At 38.3% G+C, this 16,800-nt stretch overlaps 1 protein-coding gene across 1 annotated transcript in view; it reads left to right on the forward strand.

Moving 5' to 3' along the window:
- The first annotated feature begins 1,011 nt into the window (after window positions 1-1,011).
- Window positions 1,012-16,800, forward strand: part of LOC107722581 (ADAMTS-like protein 2) — a 23,120-nt gene continuing 7,331 nt past the window's right edge. The window contains exons 1-13 of the mRNA XM_016530994.1: window positions 1,012-1,110; window positions 5,798-5,940; window positions 7,889-7,964; window positions 8,173-8,275; window positions 8,581-8,726; window positions 9,487-9,610; window positions 10,441-10,521; window positions 10,612-10,787; window positions 10,916-11,348; window positions 12,610-12,952; window positions 14,124-14,227; window positions 14,308-14,434; window positions 14,580-14,793. Of these exons, the coding sequence (XP_016386480.1) occupies window positions 1,012-1,110; window positions 5,798-5,940; window positions 7,889-7,964; window positions 8,173-8,275; window positions 8,581-8,726; window positions 9,487-9,610; window positions 10,441-10,521; window positions 10,612-10,787; window positions 10,916-11,348; window positions 12,610-12,952; window positions 14,124-14,227; window positions 14,308-14,434; window positions 14,580-14,793 (2,169 nt within the window). The remainder of the gene's footprint in view (window positions 1,111-5,797; window positions 5,941-7,888; window positions 7,965-8,172; window positions 8,276-8,580; window positions 8,727-9,486; window positions 9,611-10,440; window positions 10,522-10,611; window positions 10,788-10,915; window positions 11,349-12,609; window positions 12,953-14,123; window positions 14,228-14,307; window positions 14,435-14,579; window positions 14,794-16,800) is intronic.

The raw sequence follows: 16,800 nt of genomic DNA on the forward strand, positions 1-16,800 counted from the left end.
AATCTATATAATAGTGGGTTTAAGTTATGCAGCTGTAATTTTTCAAGTCGAATCCACAGTCTAGGAAATCAGTGGTACGACACAGGTTCTTTGATGGGGTGTCTGAACATGCTTTTGTTGTCAGAAACCTACATTTATTGTGGCATGAGAACATAGCTTCATTAAGTACAGTGATATTCATTTATGTGACTGGAATACATTCAAAGTTGCAATAATGTGCATTTTGATTTTCCTCTTAACCTTTGTGTCTGTTAGTTACAATACGCTTTTAACCAGAATTTTCTGGTGTTCTGATTGTAAAACAAAACAAAACAAAACAAACAAACAAACAAACAAAAAAACACTATGATTATTATGATGAATAATTGAGGGCATGTATGTTCAGTGCAGTAGATTTGTTGTGAAACATTAGACATTAGGCTATGTGATTTAAATGTTAATTTGCATTTAAATTGGTGTTTAGACCTAAATTTTTCTCACTGCAACTGACATTCATTTATCATGTTTTCTATATGCACAGGAAAAAAACATGCTAATGGACCAATAACCCTTTACAATCCTACGATTTCACCATTTAAATATTGTCTTTGCATTTCTTTATGTTTGCAACTCAAATTAATTGGATGTTTTATGAAAAATATGGCAATAACATGAAACTGACAAGCTGTGATCAGGTGATAAGGCTGCTACAAAATGCCAGGTGATTCCGAGTGCCTTTGTGTAACTGTCCTGTTATTAGTAGGTCACTCAGACTATTCACATGACTAATGTAGGCAGCAGACGTCTGTTTCTGGATCCTAGTAGAGATGGATGCTGTAGGCTACTTTGAAATCTACAAGGTCAATCACAGTGGGTCTGACCAGCCCCCTTTTCTTTTCTTCCAGCAGGTTGTAAAGCCATTAATGCATCAAGGGTTTCGTTCACCGTTAGACCTCAAAGTGCGAGCCCCTCTCTCTCTTTAGTCTTTGGTTAAGATCAGGGGGGCGAGGTCTCCTTGTTCTCAAATGAACCATGTACTGTCTCTGGACTTCAAGATTCGGACATATTCTACTACACTACTTTGTCTTACATTTATGGATTATTAATACGGCAGCAGGTGCAAATGTTAAGGTAAATCGCGTTCATTTTTGTACAGATCGCTGTGAAACACTCTTTGGGCTTGAAGTCGTAGGCTTGATCTACTAACGCTGGTTTGAATAAGCGCTCAGTTACAAATGCCGGTTACAATGCAGGAAACGAGAAGAGCCACTGTGGCGGGCTTAACATCAAACTTTCACACCAAAAAACGGTTTTGACCACGTCCACGAGCACGGCATTGCTCTTTTATAACGCGTTTTGTGCTGTTTCGGGTTCTGAGATCAAAGCCCAGCTGGAGTTTTTATGTCTGGAATTTCCCAAATTAAAGCTGCACATTATATTTTTTACGATTTTGATAGCGATTTATTAAACCGCATGCACATTTTGATATTTCGCGAGCGTATTTTAACAATTCGTGAGCTAATTAATTAATTACAAGTGAAGTAATAGCTATTCTTGAAAATCTTTTTCACTTGGCTTCTGGACTCTGTGCCGGTGACAACTTTTCTTTCTGTTGCATGGTTGAGTCGAGACTAGAGTGAGTTGAATCGAGGTGAATCTAGTGATGAGAACTCCGACTCATTTCCGCGAATCGGTTCTTTCGAACAGTTAGTTTCAAAGAACCTTATTCAAAAAACATATTAGGCTTGTTTGAGATGCGCCTCGCCTCGCCTGAAATGTAGGCGAGAGTAGGCGGCTGCAGTGAGTGAGGGGAGGAGTGAAATAAGCGCAGTCAAGACGGACAGTTCTGACCTCTCGAAGTGGAGCAGATACCAACGAGATCAAAGGCAGATAATTTAAATACATAATCACATGAAATCAGATTAAAAAAAAAAAATTTTAAAAAAACATTTTAGACGAGAACGCAGCATCACGGTTGTCTGAACCAATGAGCATTAAGCTGTGTCACCAGTCAGTTGTTTCCCATCATGCTTTTGATCAACGCAGTCGGTGGAGAGCAGGCTTGTTTGAGATGCGCCTCGCCTGAAATGTAGGCGAGTAGGCGGCTTGCCTGCCCTCAGTGCTCTCTAAATGCCAACAGCTTGCGTGCTCAGCACAACCCAGCGTTACAATGTGCCATAATTCCAGCCAATCAGAGACCTCTCGAATGAAACGTTTCTTTCGAAACGAACGTTTTCTCCACAAAACTCAGATCGCGCGCGTGCAAAATGCACTTTTGTGCGCTCAAAATATGATCTTTCGCGCGCAGAAATGTGGCAGAAATGTAATCCCATACACAGCCGCCTCGCCTTCGCGAGAGTTTTTTGGCACACGTCAGCATGACATCAGAGCAAGTCGGACGTAACTCGGACACTTTTCTAACCGGCATGCATCTCGCGGTGATCACCGGTGATCGGTTCTGCGCAGATTTTGCTCATCTCAAACAAGCCTATTCAGTCACCACGTAATTACGTCATCAAACGGTCCCGTGTTTACGTACTCTTTTTCGAAGGTTTTAAATTATTATCTAATGGCGAATGTTCTTACACTTTACGTTTTTTACATTACATAAATACTTAATGATTATGGAACGTTCTTATAACTTCATTAACATTTGATATACATTCTCATAATGTTGAAAGAACACGTTCTGCGATCGATCAGCATTCTCAAAATGTCCTTATGATGTTGTACTCGATGAACGTTTTTGTAACCTTTAAATACGGTTCTAATCATGGACATTTTAACGTTCTTAGGATAGCCCAATAAAAATAAACATTCAAATACTGTTATATTTTGGAAGAAAAATTTGTAACCTTTAAACAACAATCACATAGCCTATCACAACAAAACAACTGGACATTTCAGCTTTTTAGAAACATTTCAAAGCAATTTTTTTCAGTAGGCCTACATTTGACCTAAATTTGTTACTTTGTGTTGTTATTCATTTCTTAAAACATCACAACAAAAGTCATTTAGATCGTAAAAAGAAATATAATGTATACAGAATGGTTCTAAAATTAATTGACACCACATTTAAAACAAATGTTTTAGGTTATTTCTTAAAACAAACTCTTATATGTGTTTATAAAGCTGTCAGTAAAGTCAATCAAGTTGTATTGGTTAATATTTCTACCACTAAACTTACATTTCACCCCATTTGAAAGAGCCATTCAAAGTTGTTGACTAGATAACCGTTGATTCAGTCCGATTCATGGAGTCATTCAAAGAGGTATTGTATTTGATTCTACCGATTCACTGAAAAGATTCGAATCAAAATAATGATTTACAATGTAAAGTGTCTTGCTAGTAGTCCATAAATAGCGCATTGTCATCCCCTCATTTGTTTGGTCTAACATTTATTGGCGTTATTCATCCATTCTGTTTGAAAGCAATATTACTGTTGTGCTATAAAAGATGTTTTGATGGCCAGTTCAGCACGTTTATGACCGGTTCGACCTGACTGGCGCCGTGTTCAAGCATCAGCAGACTAAACTCAACTGAAGTGACAATTTCGAAACTCATCGGGCCCATGTGGTCTCCTTAGGGGGTCTCCGTTTTAGGATGCATTAGAAAGTGGGAGAAAGTCTATTGTCTATTTATAATCTAAACATCCAGAGGGCATTCAGATAAAAAACATATGAGCATGCAGACTCTTGTTTGGACAAGATCGCCTTAACATCCCCTGCGTTTGGGGCGGGGGACACTGGATTTGCTCTTGCCAAGCTATTTGGGTTTGTAGAGAGGGGCTGCTAAACTCCCTTACAACTAAACATACCATTATGCATTTCTACAAGCCTGCAGGACAAGTAAGTGTTCTTGCTTTAAGGGTCATACTTTACTGTAAGTCCATATTCAGCTGTAATTGTGCTTCTAAAGAGACTCAGTCATGAAAAAAGACAGTAAGTGGACATCTATGTCAAAATGTCACTTTCAGACAAGTGGATTTCATGCTTAAACATACCATAACTTTCCAAATGTCAGTTGTGGATTAAACAGCGCACTATTCAGGATGGGTCAACGGGTGCATAGAGCTCTAGGAAGAAAATGGTCTTTGTGTAAATCCTCCTCCTTATACCAAAATCCAAACGTTGACCATTAAAGCTGGTTTGAGATCAACCATGCTGGGCAGCTCTTCTCTTTGAGAGCTTCACAAGACTTTCCATGGAGCCGTGCCTGTGTTGTGTTAAAGTTCATTGATGCACGGCTTGAAGAGGAGCGATTAACCTGCTGTCTAGACAACAGGAGTCTGCTTAATTTGCCTACAGTCGCTGGCCCTTTCATCTGGGCCGTTAGGGGGGCTCCATTCACCTTCGACTCCATCTCTTCCCTAAAACTGCCCTCCACTGTTCTCTCTCTCTTAAGTCACAAAGTCTCTCTAAACTTTGATGTCTAGGCTTGTCTGGGCTTCTTCAGTGAAAATTCATAGACAGCCAGTCTGTTTTGGATTTTAGCCAAAGTGCTTTTTTTTTACTGTCCTGTTTTTCTTTTTTATTCTGCTCTCTATTTTCTATTCTCATCACACTCTATTCTACCCTTCCATTTTTACTACTTATATACCAGAAAATCAGTACTACAGAATCTTCACATTCTATACTATATTGCAAATGTACTGTTAATGATGTTGTGAGTTGTTAAAGGGGTCCTATTATGCTCTTTTACAAAGTCTTGATTTTGTTTTGGGGGTGTACTAAAACAGGCTCTCATACTATGTTTTCGAAAAACACATTATTTTTCACATATTTTACATTATTACAACACCTCTCTCCCCAGTCTGGCATGAACGGCTCGAATAGTTCCTGTATCAAATGAAGGCCCGCCTTCTGAAATACGAAATGTGCTGTGATTGGTTAGCTGGGCCAGTGTGTGTTGTGATTGGCACCACTTGGCGCCTGGTCGGGAAATGTCATGCCCCTTACCATAGAGTTTCTGTGTAAATATTGCGTCAAAATCAAATCAATTTGAGCGCGATTTAAACCCGGATGATTGTAATCAATCGTAAGTTCGTCTGCCTTGGGAAAGCTTGTGATTTCTGTTAAATAAAATATCTCCTTTTGAATTGGACTTTGAGCTTTGTAACTTTGCAGATCTTTTTTATGCTCAAACAGCAACATTACAGACTAACTAAAGTTGAAAAAGTCAAAAAGCATAATAGTTCACTTTAATACTTCACTTTAAGTCCAGCACAGAAAACAAGCTACAAATACTTTATATTCTGTGTATTATATTATATTATATTATATTATATTATAATGTTAAATTTGCAAATGTGTTGTCTTAAGTTGCTTTCTGTCTTAAAGGAGACATATTATGCCCCTTTTTACAATATGTATTAACCATGCCATTTAAAAAAAAAAAAAAAAATTAGGTTTTTAATACTTCATTGTAAATGCTTAAGTCCAACACAGGAAACAAGATCACAATATTATCTATTTAAAAATATATAAAAACATTGCAAATTTGCAATATGACAAGTGGTTTCAATTCCAAAATCCTACAAAGTCTTTATATTCTGTATTATATAACATTTCAACCGTTTTCTTTAAATAAGGTGCAGTTTTTAATACTTTACTATAAATGCTTGAGTCCAACATAGGAAACAAGATCTGTACTACAACAACATTTGATTAATATTAGTTCCTTGAGAGTCATGACCACTTTTACCCACAAGTTACACAGAGAAGTGCTTGTGTCTGACAATAATTGCCATTGTTTGCAGATTTTCCATGTTATCATGCAAGTGTGCAGCAGTGAAGCACTGTGTCTCTGTCTTTGCCAGGACAGCAGTGAGGGGAGGGAGGATTTCCAGAGGCAGCCAGACGAGGTAGCGCAGTGGTGGGGTGAATGGAGCAGCTGGTCCACCTGTTCCCGTACCTGCGGAGGAGGAGTGCGCTCTCAAGAGCGTCACTGTCTGCAGCAGAGGTACACCGCTCTCAGATATTACACAAGCTCATTTAGATCTAGCTCACCCTAGGAAAAATGACCCTCTGATTCTGTACTAATCAGAAGTGACAGGTCTGATGCATTGTGCAAGGTTCTCCACTATGGGTTGAGAGCTGTCAATTTGACCCTGGTCTGAACCCACTTTTCACACTGGGTAATGTCACTCACGATCAACTTGAAGGTCACAGAATTAATTTAATGTGGGATTATTTGGCCTTGAATGCACAGTTTCTCTTTCATGTTGTTTGACTTAAAGGGGCCATATGATGCTGCTAAAAAGAACATTATTTTGTGTATTTGGTGTAATGAAATGTGTTTATGCGGTTTCAAGATTGATCTGCAACTTGTTTACATTTAATTTAAATGATTTCATTTTTAAATGTATTTTTACATTTGTAATCAATTTATTTAAATGTATTATTTGTTTTAGTTTATTTTAAACAAATAGTTTGTTAAGTTTCTCCAAAGAAAGAGAGAAAATATGAAAATCGAATTTCTTCCATCCATTAAAGATAAAACGTGTATAGATCAACGTTCCCTTCCTCAGCCTATACCAGAGCACAGACTAGACTAACCCAAGTGAACCCTCACATGAGAAAGGGGGAAATGGGAGAGAATTCCCCCTTGACTAATATCCTCCAGAGCACCCAGAGGAATGTCATGTGGAATGAACATAAATCCACTGGCCCACATGACACAGGGAATTCTGCTCAGAATGACAAACATATTTATAAAATGGCTTTTAGAGCAAATGGTCAAACATTTCAAGGAGATTCCACTGGAGATAAGGGCCCTAGCTGAGCCAGTCCAGCTGGCTCCCATTAGCACTTCCCAGTATGGTGGAGGCAGCGAAAGGTGTGTGCGTGGGGGGAGGGGACAGAGAGAGCTAGAACGATGAGGAGAATCATGTATGGAAACATTTAGAGGGATCCCAGTGGCATATGCTGTGGATATGGATGCTGGTTACCAGTATGGGATGCTGAAGTACTCCTGTTACCGGTTAACTAGTTTACTGCCTAAAACTATGTGGAATTAATCTGAAATAAAAAAATAAAATAACGAAAATGAAACTAAACAAACAAAAATGAGAAATATTTCTTTGGCAACTAACTGAAATACAGAAATAAGTTGAAGCACTAAATTTAGTAACTGGAAATAAATGAAAACTAAACAACTAAAATAAATAAAACACAAATAGTAATATTTAGAAAAGAAAAACAATAAAAATGACAAAAGCACATAACAAAATTACTAAAAATTAAATAAAAATGAAAACAAAGTATAGAAAATATTAATAAAACTATAACAGTATATCAATTATATTAAACTAATACTGGTCCCCAGCTGGATAAACCATCCTGAACTGGTTTGGTCGAGTACTGGTGTAGGCAGTTTTTATTCAGTAGTAATGATAGAAAAGTAGAAAAAGGACGGATTTTCAAGGGATATTCATGTTTTTTTTTTTTTTATTCATCTGAAATGTTTGATATTGGATATTTAATTGTGCAGCTCATTTCCTCTATGTTTACATTTATATCGCCTTTGCACTCACTTAAAATGTATCTTTAGAAACAACTAATAATTTATTAAATGTTAAATACAATCTATAACAAATCTGAAAATGAATATCATTTTTTTTAAATGTCGAGATGCCTAAATTCACTGAAAACGACTGATTTAAGTTTTAATGTTTTATTTTATTGAATTTATTTATAATATTTTTAAGGCAAGGCAAGTTTATTTATATAGCACATTTACAAAATAAAACATTTAAATCGGCTATGTCCACTGTAACAGTAAAATCATAATCAACTTAGGTAGGTGCATTCCTAGAATTTTTGATATCTGCAGATCATTTCATGAATGAGTAAAAATTGAATGTCCCATCAAGATCTGAAGGACTTATATACAGATAACCCTTTTTCAGACTGACGTCGACCCAAAACATCAACAGTTCCTTCTGCACTGGACCGTCCAAACAGTATCAGCTGTGTACAAATCAGGTATGGCCAAAAGTTTATGAGATCTTCATAAAGATGTTTGTGCATAATTAAAGGATAACCCATAATAATGTGAATACTCCATCCAAGCCATCTGGCATAACTGTGCATTTTTACACATGTTGGCTTGAAGCTCTAATATCTGCAGGCTGTTTGACCTGCTGCCTGGCTCACGAGCTGTGTCTTTATTGTTGTCTGGATGTTTGCCTAGCCGTGCCCAAACAGCAGAATCAGCTTCAAACAGCACCAGTGCTCTCAGTTCAATGCCAAAGCCTTCGGCAGGAAGCACTATGAGTGGGTTCCACTTTATCCGGGTAAAAAAACGTCCCTCAGTGTTTTCTTTTTCCACCTCTTTCTCTCTGTTTTTTCAAATCACTTTAATTTGCTCTGCTTCCTAGTCTTTCAGCCTTTCAGCGTTTTAGACTCTTCTGAATTTCTTGTCTTGGCCCCTGGCCAGCTCTATTATAGCTCACAGATGCCCCTTTAGGATTATTTCCTCAGCCCATAGTCCCTTATGTACAAAAGAGGCCTCTCAATTCCATAAAGACCTATTATCTCTAGAGGAATTCTCCGAAGCCTAGATCGTAATGATGTTTTGCTGATGTCACCTCCTGTTCAGATGATTACATCAACATCTCCAATAAGCCATGTGACCTCCAGTGCACCACAACCACAGGAGAAAGGCAGCTGTTGGTGCCTGCCCATGATGGGACGTTCTGCAGGGACGGAGTCTACCAGGGTGTTTGCATTGAGGGCCAGTGTCAGGTGTGTCAGGATAATATTTGGTGCAAAGATTATTCCAAGCTTCAAGCAGCCAAGGTCATGTAAGCTGAGAAGGTTACCTTAATGCTATATATTAAGGATGCTTGACATTGTAGCCAAAGCAGTTTTGCAATTGACAATCGCTTTATTGGTTGATAGCGATAGGTCTTGTAAGAAGAAATCATGAATCGCCATCAATTTATTCTAAATGTAAAATGTATAAAATCTAAAACCAGACAGAAACATGGACTCTGTTGAGCTGAAATTGATATATTATATTAATTTATATAAAATATAAATATAAATTATATATTATTATATTTATTATTATTAATTACAGTAGTTATACACTATTATTTACAATTATGACTAATATTTTTTTTTTCATGTTAAGGCTATAGCAAACGGGTAAATAGACAATATCCCCTAATATTAAAATTAATGAAAAAAAAAAATGAAAAATGGATATTCATTTTGAGATTTGCTAAAAATTACATTTAACAGTGTTATTAAATTATTAGTGTTTTTAAAGATGAACTTTGAATGGGTGTTAGATGACAGCAAAGGTAATATAAGTGTAATAGTAGAGGATATGAGAATGAATAATTAAGAATCTTCTAAATATGAGGTACTGTATGGGTCGGTGAGCATGATCTAATGGGACAGAGATCAGGTTTATGTTCTTCTGTGAAAAAAAGATCACATTTGCCCCGTGTTTGTGAGGTTATGCTCAGTGCTAACTGTTCTATTCTCTTGGTTGCAGGTGGTAGGGTGTGATGGGAAATTGTATTCCAGTAAAACCATAGACAAATGTGGAGTCTGTGGTGGAAACGGAGGTTCTTGTTATCGTGTCTCAGGATCTTACAGGAAAGGGATCACACAGTTAGGTATACCTTATGTTAGCATTAAGGGTTGGTCTCTGGCCAAATTTGTTACCTTTTAGCCATTTATTTGATAAATTAAAGGTAGGGCTGCACGATAAATCGCATGCGATATTTAATGCGCATCTTGTCAGTAAAGCCGCTTCTGTAATCAGCGGTAAATCTCCATCACCTGCGGGCTTTCACATGGAGCAGCATTTACTACACAGAGCCGTTGTTCACTGGCAAGCTGCGCAAAACCACGTTCATAATCGTGCGATTTTTTGCGCAGCTTGTCAGAGAACAACGGCTCTGTGTAGTAAATGCTGCTCAATGTGAAAGCCCGCACGTGATGGAGATTTACCGCTGATTACAGAAGCGGCTTTACTGACAAGATGCGCATTAAATATCGCATGCGATTTATCGTGCAGCCCTAATTAAAGGGATAACCAAAATTGATGGATTCAGCCAAAAATGAAAATTCTGTCATTACTTGCTGACCCTCATATCATTCCAAGCCTGAGCAACTTTCTTTGTTCTGTAGAACATAAAAGAAAATATTTTGAAGAATGTTGGTAACCAAACAAGTTCGGTTCCCATTGACATCCATTATATTTTTCGACATGAGAACTCGAAACTGTTTGGTTACCAACATTCTTCAAAATATATTCTTTTATGTTCCACACAACAAGTAAAGTTATACATGTTTGGAACAATATCAGAGTCAATAATGACAGAATTTGATCTCTTTAACAAAGATGCCTAATTTGACACACTCATTAAACACAAACATTATGTACAAATAATTAAATGTAACGGATAATTTCAAATGTTTTCATTTGTCATTGTTTCTTTAGGTTATGTGTTCATAACCAATATACCGGTTGGTGCTACTGATATCCAAATCATAGAGCGGCGGAAAACTGAAAATATCTTGGGTAAGAGTTTCTTGGGTTGATCTGTCAAAATTCAGGTGGGCAAAGAGAAAAGAGAAAAAACGATTAAATGTATCTTTCATCATCTTCTAGCTCTGTCTGATGAAGCTGGTCACTTCTTCTTCAATGGGAACAGTGTGATTGACAATCCACAGAACTTCCATGTTGCTGGGACAGTCTTTAAATATAGGAGGCCGGCTAACCTCTTCTCTGATGGCTTTGAGTACATCATGGCTCAGGGTCCCACCCATCAGGCCCTGAATGTCATGGTAGGTATATAGGTATGTAAAATCCTCACAACCATGTTTTTATTTTTATCTCATATGTAAATATCTCAGACAGCTGGTATATAGTATAATTTTTGTATTTTTTAAGTACCTGTTTTCTTTTTGTTCAGTATTACAACCTCAATGGAAAGATGCCTCACATCACATACGAGTACACAGTTCCTCGAGCGCCGGAGCTGAGGGCGGCACCTCCCATGGTCTCTACCCCTGAGCAGCCTCAAATTAGCAACCTGATGTCAAAGACATCCAAAGACCCCTCACCGGCAGAGCAGAAGGTGAACACGTCCTCTACGGAGCTCTCCTCCACTCATAATGAAATCGAGGCTCGTAAGGAGTATGGAAAGAAAGGCAACCAGAGCACTTCACTGGGACCTCAAGATAATGTGGATGTGCATGTGGGTCATGAAGAGCTGTTGTGGGAACTTCAGGCCTCTGTAAACTTCAGTGAGCTGCCTGGTCTGGTATTGTTTAGACCTGCCAGTGAGGTCCTCCAGAACGAGCTAGATGATGAAATGCACCATCTTGAGGCACAAGGTAGTTTTGGTAAGTAAGCTTTAGGGTTCATTCATTGGCATTTCACTCTAGAGGATTTGGTACGGACTGACTGGGTTTGACTGACCATAAAGTTTAGCTTCAGTTGATTTGTGTTTTGCTTGAAAACTGCTTTTGGGTCTTTTTGGAAAAAGGGTATTCTTTTCATATGAACTACAGTATGGTTCATGATTGATGTAAATGTGGGAAAATTTTGACAATATGAAACATGATTTCAAACTCAGGTAAGTGTAGTGTAAAAAAAAAAAAAAGCAAAGTGAAAGCAACATCAGTGTCAGAACTTGAATTTAAAGAGGTATGGTATAAATGCATATATTTTTTAGTCTATGCACTGTAACAGAAAAAAGTTCAGAAAAGTATTCATAGTGCAATAATTAAGTGTACTGTACAATAATTCAATTATAACTAATTCTGGATAATTGTATTAGAGTTAATGACGGATGTAGCTACAGATATAAAATCATTTATTATTATTAGCTATACTAAAGAGTTTATTAAATACATGTTAAATATGCAAATATTATATATAAATATGGTATATATATATATATATATATATATATATATATATATCATTCAAACGTTTGGGGGCAGTAAGATGTTTTTATGTTTTTGAAAGAAGTCACTTATGCTCACTAAGTCTGCATTTAAAAAAAACAGTAATATTGTAAAATATTATTACAATTTAAAATAACTGTTATTTTTATTTGAATATATTTATTAAAATGTATTTTACTCCTGTGATGGCAAAGTTTACTACAGTCTTTAGTGTCACATAACCCTTCAGTCACTATAATTTGGTGCTCATTTCTTCTTTTTATTAATATATTCTTAATATTTTTGTGGAAAACATCACTGATTTCTTTCAGTATTCTTTGGTGAATATATATATATTAAGTACAAGTTGAAAAGAACAGCATTTATTTGAAAATAAATCTTTTACATTATAAATGTCTTTATAAATGTTTTTACTGCCTTTACTGTCACTTTTGATCAATTTAATGTGTCCTTGCTCAATAAAAGTGTTATCTTTTTAAAAAATCTTACCGAACCCAAACTTTTGAATTGTAGTTTATATTTTGTTAAATACAGAGTACATTCTGTAAAAGTCATCTAAAATATCCATTTTATATTTAGTTCATGTACTGTATATATTGTACAGAAATTGTATGCTATAAAGAAAAGGCTAAGACTAAGATGTCATGGATTGATTGATTGATTTCACATTTAAACATGCTTTGCTGTTGTCCAGGCCCTGAATCCAACCTGATTGATGGTGATTCGTCTAGTTCCAGTGACTCCAACCACACATCTACACCGGTGCTGAAGAGTCTCTTCTATGATGGAGCGTCATGGCCCTCAGGCTCCAGACAGCCCTGTAAAGACGGTTCTGCACTCACGGGTTGTGCCGTACTCAAGCTCAACTCTTCACTGGACAACAGCCTGACACTGGAGATCTACCCAGGCAACCTGGACATGCACAGTCCAGATGGAGAGTCTGTATTTGAGACCAGGACTAATGACTCAACAAGCCACCAGGCCAACCTTCTCCAGCTCCACCAGGTGGAGCCAGTGCAAACCCCCCACAGCGAGAGGTCAGATGGAAGGCATATGAGCGTATTGAGCCTTTAGATGAATGCTCTGACATATTTATTGCCACGGTCTGGCTTGAGTTGTTATGAATGGAAATGTGCACCAATCTTTCAAAATGTCACTGCATCCTTTCCACAGATGTGCTTGTTAGGGTAGAAAACGGTAGAAAGGTTTTTCTTTCCCAGCCTTCAGTTCTCAAAGGGCAAGTTAACATGAAATTATGAAAAATAAATTGACCTTTTCTTAAATTATGGATATGTAGGAACTCGGGGGATTTACATTTTCTGCTATAGTAACTGTATTGATGATAATGTAGTCCAGTGAATCAAATTCTTGTTCGGACTTAAGCAAACATACAAAGTGTGAAAGCGTCAGGGTGGGTAATTTCAAGGTGCACTCTTTTTAGCCTATGTACTGTAAAATAACAAGCTTTAATTTTTTTTATAGTTATATTTTTGGCTTTTCTAGCTGTATTTGGGCAGTTTGAATTGAGACAGGAATCATGTGGAGAAAAAAATGAGGAGAACAGAACTGGGAACGGACCATAAGACAACTCAAACTTGGACTGGCCAATTCCTATCTTACCTTATTCACTTAAATGGCATATAAACTCTTGTAGCAATTTCTTAGGTGTATATTTTGTCTTTTCATAAATAAATGACTAATTCAGAAAAAAAAAATCCAATTGGATTGGATTATTTATTTATTTTTGTTTTGGCCAGCCAATATTTTCACTGGTCCGACCACAAAAGAATGAACATTTTCTTTTTAGCAATGAATTTTTAAAATATATTTTACTTTTTTAAATAGATAAAGGTTAATTTTTGTTTCTATATTAAGCTTATTTTTTTGACAAAACAATTTACTTTACAAAACAATTTGAAACAATGTGCAGAATTATATAGCTATAATGTAACTGTAATTTATCTGTTACTATTAAGTGAAAGCAAAAAAAAAATTTCTATGCTGTATGATAGCATATAAAGGCCTAATTTTCTTGTTAAAACGGACTTGTTTTTCCTTGTGAAACTCATGAAAAACATTGTTTTAACATTAGATAAGAAAAATATAATATATGATATTTTAATTGTGTGACATAAGCAAAAGTTGAAAAAAAAAGAACCAGCACTGATCACCATCTTTTTCTCTTTCTCTTTTCTCCTACTCCAGCAGTAATGAGTTTGAGGTGGAATCTCTAGATCGTGATATCAGCATGACTGACATGTACAGATGGAAGGTTTCTGCGTATGCACCCTGCAGCTCAACATGTACAACAGGTGAAATCACAAGCACACACATACAGTGCGACACATTTGCAAACACACAACCAATCTGACACTATACACTGTGTCTGTAGGCATAAGCACATCTTATGCCTTATGTGTGAAGTATGACGGGTCAGAGGTGGATGAGAGCTACTGCGACGCTTTGACCAGACCGGAGCCCACACATGAATTCTGTACAGGGAAAGAGTGCCTGCCCAGGTTTGTTACTGAAAACTTCATGCGATTATTTGAGTTTTGATATAATTTGCTTTACTATAGGTAAATTCATAGGTGTAGATGTTTGGAAGCCGTAGATGCTGTTGATGACAGATCTTAAGTTGTTGTATTCTGTATTCTGAGGCAGGTGGGAAACTAGTCGCTGGAGCGAGTGTTCCCGGACATGTGGAGAGGGGTTTCAGTTCCGCACGGTGCGCTGCTGGAAGATGATGGCGCCGGGATTTGACAGCTCTGTTTATGATGAGCTGTGTCAGGCTGCGGAGCTGCAGAAGCCCATCACACGGAAAGCCTGCAAGAGCAAAAGCTGCGGTCCACAGTGGGAGATCTCAGAGTGGTCTGAGGTCAGTGTGTAAAGGCTTTAGTCTCAAGGCTTTGTTTAAAATCTTCATGTGAATTGAATATTAACCGCCAAAACTGATGCCTTTATGCACATTTAGCTGTTTTGATTTTAGTTCAGTTTATTTGTGTAACACTTTTCACAATACAAAATGCTCCAAAGCAGCTTTACGAAGAAAACCCTTGTGAAAAAGAAGTAAAGTTAGCATGCTTTTAAAAAGAGCACCTATTACAGAAATATTATACTTTGAAAGAATATGTGGTAACACTTTATTTTAAGGTGTCCTTGTTACACATTACATGTACTTACTATTAAAATAACAATTAATTATGCATAATTACATTAATAACGTAGTTACTATTGCAAGTAACCCTAAACCAAACCCTAATCTTAACCCTAACCATATAGTAAGTGTATGCTAATTAATATTACTCCGTACTTACATGTATAATTACACTGTAACAAAGACACCTTAAAATAAAGTGTAAATCGTGTGTGAACTGATTTTTTAATTACATGGTAATTGCAAATGAATGTAAATTATATATATTTCAAAATGTTTTGAATTCGTTTTTATTTTTATATTTCCCATTTTCATTTTAAATTTTAGGTAACACTTTAGTATAGGGACCAATTCTCACTATTTACAGGTTGCTTATTAGCAGGCCTATTAATAACATATTTGTCAGGATTATGGACCGGTTTTGCCCCTGTTTCTGTTCTGGTTTTTCCTTATTTGGTCATGTTTCTGTCCTCGTTTAGTTTGATTATGATCATATGCACCTGTGTTTCTCCAATTATCCTTTGTATTTAAGTCTCTGCCTTTGCGTTCAGTGTTTGTCGGGTCTACTTGTTTTCTACGTGTTGCTTAAGCTCCTGTTGTGGATTATTCCCAGTGTTTCCTTGATTAAAGACTGTTAAAAATTTCCTCGTGCCTCCAGCGTGCTCCCTGAACAGGGTAGCGTGACAGTAGACCCGACCGAAAACAGTAACCTCCGTGTCTACCCTCCGTTCTTTGTTTCGTTTTTTTATACAGTGTCCTTTTTTTCCCGTGGTGTCCATGGATCCCCTCCTTCGTTCGGAAATTCCTCCTCCTCCTGCTGGAGCAGGGGGACAAATCTCTCGAGGACCATACAAGACTGTTCCTGTTGTTGGCTAACACCACCAGCTACCCAAACGACGTGTTCTGCTCATTCTATGACGCAAGCTTGAACACCGTAAGCAGAGCGCCGTCGTCCGAAGATGGTCCTCGAGAGGATTTCGCCGCCTTCGTGGTGTGGACTCTGGCGAGAAACGGATTGCCATTCACCATCTGCCCCGTGGATGATCTCGCCAGATCCGCTCCTGACCCAGAGCCCAGCCCACCATCTCCCCGCAGTGCAGAGCATCAGCCCGAGCCCACCGATGACGGAGAGCCTATTCCCGCCGCGATCGATGAGCCAGCGCAAAGCTGAGCGACTGAGCGGAGGATCGCCCCGGAATCAGAGCCTTACCCGTCAGACCAGGTGCGATAGCCGGCAACAGTGCCGCAAAGGAGCAAGCCGTGGACGGTGAGAGCGCGGAGTGGAGCTCCGCACACTGCACCGCGGCTGAGGGTGAGCTAATTATACATCTGGGACTGTTGGACTTCGAGGGGGACCTTATAGACTGGGAAACTGAGCTGGAAGTCGATTTTCCCCCTCTCCTCCCTCCTTCCTCGGAGCCCTTTGTCACCCCTGTTTCCACGTCCAGCCCGGAGAGGGCTCCTGTTTCCACGTTCAGCCCAGAGTGGGCTCCCGTTCCTGAGTTTAGCCCTGAAAGCCCAGAGACTCACAAATGCTCGCCCTCCCACCCGCTCCAGCCTCCTCCTCCGTTGTCGTCTTACAGCCCCTCTGCTTGCCCTCAGCCCACCATCAGCACGGTGTGAGCTCCGCGGGACTGCCATCCTCCAGCGTTGCCGTGGCTGGAGTATCCCTTGACTCCACCTCCAGCCTCCGAGGCCCGGACTCCGCCTCGGCCCGTAGACCCAGCG

Source organism: Sinocyclocheilus rhinocerous, unplaced genomic scaffold, assembly GCF_001515625.1.
Source record: "Sinocyclocheilus rhinocerous isolate Xijiao unplaced genomic scaffold, SAMN03320098_v1.1 scaffold541, whole genome shotgun sequence".
Classification (NCBI taxonomy): Eukaryota; Metazoa; Chordata; class Actinopteri; order Cypriniformes; family Cyprinidae; genus Sinocyclocheilus; species Sinocyclocheilus rhinocerous.